The 8,465-nt window shown below is 34.8% G+C and overlaps 1 protein-coding gene across 10 annotated transcripts in view; it reads left to right on the forward strand.

Annotated features, from left to right (window-relative positions):
* Ehbp1 (EH domain binding protein 1) overlaps positions 1 to 8,465 on the forward strand; it is a 321,489-nt gene that overhangs the window by 270,208 nt on the left and 42,816 nt on the right. For all 10 annotated transcript variants that reach the window (XM_063229491.1, XM_063229492.1, XM_063229490.1 and 7 more), the window contains 2 exons: positions 119 to 225; positions 2,906 to 3,029. In XM_063229491.1, coding sequence (XP_063085561.1) covers positions 119 to 225; positions 2,906 to 3,029 — 231 coding nt within the window. The remainder of the gene's footprint in view (positions 1 to 118; positions 226 to 2,905; positions 3,030 to 8,465) is intronic.

Genomic DNA, 8,465 nt, shown 5'->3' on the forward strand with positions numbered 1-8,465 from the left:
GTGTGTGTGTGTGTGTGTGTGTGTGTGTGTATTTAAAAGCTGATAGTGTAAATCCATATTTTAGTACATAAATATCAAGCTTTGTAATAATTTTACATGTCTCTCCCTTTTTTTTAAGAGATGAAAAGGCAGAGATCAATACAAGAAGATACAAAGAAAGGAAATGAGGAGAAGGCAGCGATAACTGAAACTCAGAGGAAGCCATCAGAAGATGAAGTGCTTAATGTATATTAATTTTTTGTGTGGTTTCATGATTGCTGATAATTCCAAACTGTATGTGGAAATAGTGCCTTTATTTGTTAAAATGAGATGTTAGGTTTTTTAAGATGTCAATCTCCAGTGCATTCAAAGCAGAGTGAGAGGGGTGCACTGTTGAATTAGTCTGCAGTGTGGTGATAATTGTCAGATAAAAAAAAAATGAATTTTTCAGAGTTCCACAGCCCCAGCTTCCTTGAGACATTTCCATCAGGGCACTTCCCATAAAGAGATTCCAGTATTGATCTACCGGGAGGATTTTAATTATTACAATAGCAGATACCGCAGAGCTGCAGTTAGAGGGAAAAGTCACATGAGACCTGCTAGAATTTCTCAGCCAACCCATTTTGTTGGCTTGGGTTAATGGGTGTTCAACCTTTCCATTATCCAGATCAGCCGTGAATTACTAGCTGAATGATGTTTGCATTAATATAATATATATGGTAATTTCTTCACTTAATTAACGGGGAGGTTCAGCTCAGTAGGGGTATGGGCTGATCATGTGTAAAATTGATTTGTGAGGGAAATATTTGATAGACCGCAGGGAGAAAGCTGCTTTTGATGGACAGCTGCGGGACAGAAGCAGGAAGAACAAATCTTAACTTGAATTTTTCTCTGGAAACCTAGTTCTTTTTAATGGTGCTATATTTTTATTATCTATAGTTTGTCTAAATATTTTTATTGTTTTTATGGTTGAAATCATCTGGTGGATTTTAAAGTCCTTATGAGGGCAGTCAGAGTCACCAACTGCATTTTAGAACTCTAAGAGCTTCTCATTTTAAGGTACTTACTGTTAGAAGATCTGCAAAGGCGTAAGAACCAGACATCACTGGCATATCCTGGTGAAGTATTTCCCATAATATATACATAATTTATATGTTGTAAAATATTTGAAGATATTATATATTCACACTAAAGAAATCTGATTATGAAATACGATATTATTTTTAACTGAGCTAATCAGTAAAAGCAGTGAAGTTTCTTTCTTACATCTTTATTTATTTATTGTCTTTGCAAACTACTATATATGTTTTATCCCTTGGAATGGGACTAAAAAAGGGAAAAAAATCCCTTTTGAAAATGCTGTGCTATCTGGTAGATTCAGTTCAGAAAACATTCACCAGAATTTCAGAAATTATTCCTAATTTTAAAGTTATTAGTATTTATTATTATAAGTATTCAGTTATATTTGGTATTGAAATGGAAGCATATCCATTTTATATGACTTTTAAAAATAAACGAGTTTTTACCAAAATATCCTGAGAAATTATAAGTTTTATTCCTTTTATACTTCACCTTTCAATTTAGCAACTGCCATACTAGCTTAACAGTTGTTAAAAACTGAATTCACATGTGAGTCCAGAGGATTTACTAGTTCAGGAGGTATGTAAGCTATAGGTAGAGTTACACATGTTTATTAATCATAAAAATTCCAAAATATACTCATAATTAACATCATTTTAGGTTGTTTCTTATTTGAGGAATCCAAAAAGATAATTCTCCATAATTTCTTAGCCATTGATGTGCTTCTAGGTAGGAAAAACATTTGGTGGAAGACTGTACACATTTATTTCTTTGAATAAGTAATGTTGTAAATTTTGAAAGTAGTGGTAGTGGTTAAAGCAATCACTTAAGCAATTCTTCAGTATTTCTCAGCTACTTAGCCCTCTTTGCTCTGTGTCAGAAGATAAACAGGTATTCCAAAGGGGCGATACTTAATCCATAAATAACAACCCTGCCTATAGTGATTAAAATTTCTAATATGAAAATGAAAGGTTTGGGGGTATAGCTCTGTGGTAGAGTACTTGTTTGGCAAGCCTAAGGCTGTGAGTTCAATCCCCAGCACAGCAAAAAGGGGGAAAATATAAACAAATTAAGGATTTATGACACTATAGTAATGTTGTTTCAGATAAAACTTACAAGCTAACTTTTTAAACATGGATAATTATAAAAAGCAAATTTTTCAATTGAAATAAAAATTTTCTAAAAGGAAGATTAACCAATCAGTTTACTACTACATTAGATCCAATGTAGCAAGCCACCTGTCAGGTTAGAATGTACAGTTACAATAATTAGTAATATATAAACAAAAGGGAATATTTAAGTATAGGAGTTAGCTGGAAGGTAAATTATAGACATGGCAAACTTGTTTTTGTTTTAAATCAAAAGCAAAAGAATGTGCTTTTAAATTCTGTATTCTAGAACAAATCTGATTTTCTCATGATACATGTTTTAAGAATCCTTTCCTTAGCAAAACTCTACTTTTGCATATTACACTTTTGAATTAAAGGTTTATTTTGATAGTCACCAAAGGGAAAAATTCTCTACTTTTAGGTATGCCTAAGTAACTTTGACTTAACTAAGGAGAATTTTTTAACTTAGTGTTAACTTGTTAAGTTTGGCAAATCTGAATATGAAACTATAAATATAATATTAAACAGCTGAGATGTTTTCTGTTTTCAAACATTTGGTATATATCATACATATGAAAAATTTCTAAATCACAGGGAAGAACTTGCTATTTGGTACTAAGGGTAATACGGAGAGTATATTTGGTTCTCTAGGTAAGTGCTTCACTAAGTGTTTGTAAAAAGGAAAAATTGCAACTTACAAGTGATTTTTTTTTCTTCCTGTTTGTTCTCGTTAACAGAAAGGGTTCAAAGACACCAGTCAGTATGTTGTAGGAGAATTGGCAGCACTAGAGAATGAGCAAAAGCAAATTGACACCCGTGCCGCGCTGGTGGAGAAGCGCCTTCGCTATCTCATGGACACAGGTATGGTGCCCAATTACACTGTAAACAGTTTTGGCAAATTGAGCGTTCACAAACTCTTATAGAGTTTTGGAAGTGTGAATCTTTGAAGCCTGAATGTTCAGCAGAACTGCCTTGAAAATAAAAAGGCTGCGATTTGCAGCCACCTCTCTGGGCCCTGGTGATAAGAGTGCCTTCATGGGAAGTGATAACTCGCCCTGATACCGTGTGAGCCAGCACTATTGAACAGTGTGCTCATCCATGCAGAGTTGGAATACACATCTGTGCCTCATTGATATGCCACTGCTTTAAAAAAAAAAAAAAAAAAGTAAGATCTTTACCGTTCTACTGATTCATTGGGGGGAAAAAAAAAGATTTGGCCAGCTAAAGCCATGTACTGCATGAAACAGAGCACTGTGCATAGGGACGGCTCCATGGACTAGATCACTGAAATTTGAGAATACTATCTGGTTACTGATGCTCCACATTTTTTTTCAAGAGAACAGGTTTTTAAAAGTCTGTAATACTTTGTGTCACAGTTGCATTTGAAAGGATTAAGGCATATAGCGACATTTGTAAAGATGGGTTGGAGCAGCAAGTTAGATCCTAACCAGAGGATAGATTGGCATTTAATGCTGATTGCAAATTGTGATTTACTAGATCTAAGAACACAGTAAGCTATTGGAAAGAACTGCAGGTATGTAACTGTGATGTATATTTCTTTAAAATATTGCTATTCCTACAAAAAGATAAAAATGAGAAATTTCAAATCATTCACACCAAATTAAAAGTAAGTTATATTAAGAAGGATACATGGCAAAAATAGAGTGTAAAATATATTCCTTTGATCTAATTAATTATTTTAATTTTATGGCAGTATTAAACTAGAGTAGCGTGACTTAGGATAGCAAGTTTTTCCTGGACTTTTTCTTCATTTTCTAAAAATGTATTTATAATAAAAGAACAACTGCAGAAATAAACACTTGTATGAATATTTGTGTGCATATATTAGTGAAATTGTGACATAATAAAACAGAAAGGATGTGAGGCTTTTAACTGCCTAGTGGATTTCAAACTATGTTCTGTGGAGCCCCAAAGCTTCTTCAGTGGCACTTAAAGACTGCCAGGAAAATAAGAGAGCAGAAGGCAGACAGACATCTGGATTCCTTGCCTTAACTTCAAAGAGAGGTAGCTTTGAGTTTACTTATTTGAAATAGTGGACTTCTGGAAAGAATTTGTTTTAAAAAAATTTCTATTACTTAAAATTTAAAACCAAAAACACTTCTTTGAGAAAACTGTTATCTAATTCTCTCTTTGTCCAGGTAAGGTTACAGAGGCATAGATAGCAAATACTCGAGCTCACACAGATCATCCAATGGGAGACCTCAGACTCGAATTCAGGTCACCAGAGCCAGTTATATAGGACCCTTCATGCTTTGCCAGATTACATAGAGACTATGTCTATCATTCCTCTAACAAGTTCAGTCTTCTCCGGTCAGTTGCGTTACATTTACATTTTTTTCCTTTGGTTTCTAAGGGATTTAAAAAACATTGGCTATGATAGCAATATAAAAAAATGCTAAATAGTGTAATTTCTACAACTTATTTCCTTAAATATATGTTATTATGAGTATTTTTCGCCTTAAATATTTTAAGGAAACATTTTTTTTAAATAAATGGGAGTAAAGTAGCTTTGCTAATTGTGTTGAGTTTTATTACTGTACAAAGAGCCTTATCCCAGTAGCAAAAAACCTCTAAAAATTGTTTCTTTTTCATGTAGAACCTAATTATTGAGGGTTCTAACAAAAAGTTTCAAATTCTCCTTTCCAACCCACATTATCATTAGTGAAGTTTTGAAATAACCCATTTCAGATGATTTATAATATATAAGACAATCATAGTTTAGAGATTCTAGAATCCCTTTGGGAATTACAGTATTCCATATTTCACAGGACAGATTATGTTCTTAACTGGATCTGCTACTACAAATTCAAACTAAAACGTACTGGATCCCCTTGATAAATTTCAGGAATTACTGAAATTATTGAAATCCTTTCAACACAAATAATGTTTTAAGATTTGCCTAAACCCAGTGTGGTGGCCCATACCTGTGATTCCAGCACTCTGGGAAGCATAAGCAAGAGAATAGGAAATTTGAGCCTAATCTGGTCAACTTAATGAATTAGGAAGAGCCTGTCCCAAAATAAGAAGGACTGAGGGATAGAGTTTAGTGTAAAGGCTCTCGGGAGTCCCAAGTGCCATAGGAGGGGAGCAGAAGACTAAAATTGAGCTAGTAGCTAAAGGGACAAAATGTTAGAAGGCAAAAGCCATGTATTTGTTCATTCTTTTCAGTTCAGTGCATTCCAAGTTTTCATTTAAGGTATTAGTAACTTTTTTCTGTTAGTTTAGAAATTAAAGATTTCAGTATACTGTCTGATCGTGAATCTTAGAATGAAGCACAGTTTATTCTTCACCGGATGCACTGAGGCTCATCCAGGGGAAATAATTTATTTAAGATGCTCTTATTTAGAAGTACGTAGAAGAGAAACTGTTAAAGAGGGAGGGAGGGCTGGGATTATGCCTCAAGGGCATAACCTTTGCCTGGTAAGTGCAAGGTCATGAGTTCGATCCCCACTACCAAAAAAAAAAAAAAAAAGCGGAAGGGAACGGGAAAGAAGGGAGGATAAAATGGGAGAAATCCTAATAAAGGGATAAGTATTATGAAAATGAGGGCCGGGGATATAGCTCAGTGGCACAGTGCGTGCCTGGCAAGTACAAGGTCCTAAGTTTGATTCCCAGTACCAAACAAACAAACAAAAAGGTATTATGAAAATGCTACTATAAAACCCATTATTCTATATAGTTAATACTCACTAAAAAAAAGGATGATATCATTAGTAAAGGCAGAGTTAGGATTCAAACCTGGTTTTTTAGGTTTTCTAGCTATTAACTCAGGTATCTTTTCCCAACATATCTTCTTCACTGAAAAAAATATGCATTACCTCCTTTTTTAAGTTTTTGTACACTGGTAAATATCGACTACATTCAATTTTTTACTGATTTAAAATCAACAGTATAAAGTTAACAGTTTGAAAGTATATAATTCTATAGCATTTAATACATTCACAGTATTATATTAATCATCACCAATACATATTTCCAGAAGTTTTAATTTTCATACACCAAAATTATATACTTTTTTTTTTATTGGTACCAGGGACTGAACTCACGACTGCTTGCTTGCAAGGCAGGTGCTTATCCGCTGAGCTAAATCCCCAGCCCTATACTTCTTAAACAATAATTCTCCATGGCTTTTTCCCCTAATCCTCTAAGAAATCTACTATATTTTCTGTCTCTGCAAGTTTGCTTTATTCTAGATATTTCATATAAATGAAGCTAAATAGTATTTGTCCTTTTGTGTTTAACTCTTTCACTTAACATGATGTCATCAAAATGTATCCATATTAGCCTGCGTACGGTGGTACACACCTATAATCCTAGCACTCAGGACGCTGGGGCAGGCAGATTACAATGAGTTGGAGGCCAGCCTGGGTTACATGGTGAGATCATGTCTCAAAACACAAAATAAAATGAACAACAACAAAAATAATAATAATAATACTTTGTATGTATATACTATATTTTGTTTATTTACCCATTGGTGTGGACAGTTAGGTTGTTTCTACTTTTTAGCTACTTTGAGTATTTGTGGAAAAGTATCTCTTTGAAACTAATTTCAGGGGCATTTTTTTATTTTTATTTTTGTGTTTCGTTTTGTTTTGTTTTTTTGTACAGGGAATCAAACTCATGGCCTCACACTTCACTGGCAAGCATTTAAGCCACTGAGCTAATCCCCGGCCTCTGGGGTATTTGTTTGTTTGTTTGTTTATTGCTCCCCCATTCAACTCGTGACCTCATGCTTGCCAGGCAAGTGCTTGTACCACTAAGCTAAAGTCCTGGTCTCCTGGGGTTTTTTCTTTGTGTTTTTTGTTTTTTTTTTCTGAGACAGTCTCACTGTATAGTTAAGGCTGCACCTCAACTCACTATATAACCCAGGCTGGCCCTAAACTTGCAGCAATTCTCCTGCCTCAGCTTCCTGAGTGCTGGGATTACAGGCATGCACCACCATGCTGGGTTTTGTTTGTTTGTTTGTTTGTTTTATAACAGGGCCTTACTAAATAGTTAAGACTGACTTTGAACTTGTCATCTTTCTACCTCAGCCTCCCTGGTGCTGGGATTAGAAGCATGTGCCACCATGCCTGGCTACTTCTTAATATATACCTGGGATTGGAATTTCAGAATAATACAATAATTCTGTAGTCAATTTTAAATGAGTTATGAGGTTTATTTAGTATTCAGAAAATGTTTTCCAAAAATAAACCTATTAATTCAAGCCAGGTACTATGGCACTTTTTCATATTCCTCAAGAGGCTGATACAGAAAGGTTGCAAGTTCAAGACCAGCATAGGCACCTTAATGAGTCCTTGTCTCAATTTTTGAGAAATCAATTTAAAAATTTATTAGTTCAAAATATAATGACATATGAATAGCCTAGATCTCAGTCTTTGGTTTCCTAAGCTTGAGCAACTCTGCATTTTAAGGGTCACATGATTTACAATGATGCTTTTTCATAGTGAGGGGAGATAAGGGCAGAATACAAGAGCTTAGATGATGGTCCAAAGTGCTGGGCATTTCTGTTGGCATATTGACAGGAAGCATTAGCAAGAAAATTGGAAACAAATATAAGAGATAGTCTTGGTAGATCATGCAACAAAAAGAGAAGATGCCAGGAATAAGAATGCAATGGCTGGGAAAAAGCATCAATGATGGAGACAGGAAATGTAAGGATATATGCATGTCTGGTCCTTCTGCAGTTGCTGGGTTAATCCTAAATTGTGATTGACTTTCTGTCTGTGTGTGTGTGTGTGTGTGTGTGTGTGTGTGTGTGGTGTGTGTGTTTGCGCGTGCGTGTGTGTGTATTTTACTGCAGATTAAACCCAGGGCCTTCACACTGAGCTATATCCTCTACCCACTCTTTCTTTCTTTCTTTCTTTCTTTCTTTCTTTCTTTCTTTCTTTGTTTCTTTCTTTCTTTCTTTTTTAAATTTTGAGGCAGTCTTATTAAGTTGTCGAAGCTGGGCTTCAATTTGCTGTCCTCCTGCCTCAACCTATCAGAGTGCTGGAATTACAGGTGTGTGTCACCACTCCTGGCTTATTTTTCTTTTAAAATGTACTTCGGGGCATATTACTTTCTGCCATCCCACTTTAAGACTTATAAAACTTTTATGTAAATTCTTTGTTTTATGCATTATATGCACATGCACATGCAATTGTTGGGAAAGAAAGTTTGAGTTTGTAGTACCTAAAGGTTATTATGAATACTTTTGTGGGAACAGTAAAACTTAGAGAAATATGCTAAATATACTCCAAGCTAACTCTGTATGTAGGTACAGTGCCATCC

This window comes from Cavia porcellus, unplaced genomic scaffold (assembly GCF_034190915.1).
Source record: "Cavia porcellus strain 051 isolate PalLab524CR breed Dunkin Hartley unplaced genomic scaffold, mCavPor4.1 scaffold_18, whole genome shotgun sequence".
In the NCBI taxonomy this organism is placed as follows: Eukaryota; Metazoa; Chordata; class Mammalia; order Rodentia; family Caviidae; genus Cavia; species Cavia porcellus.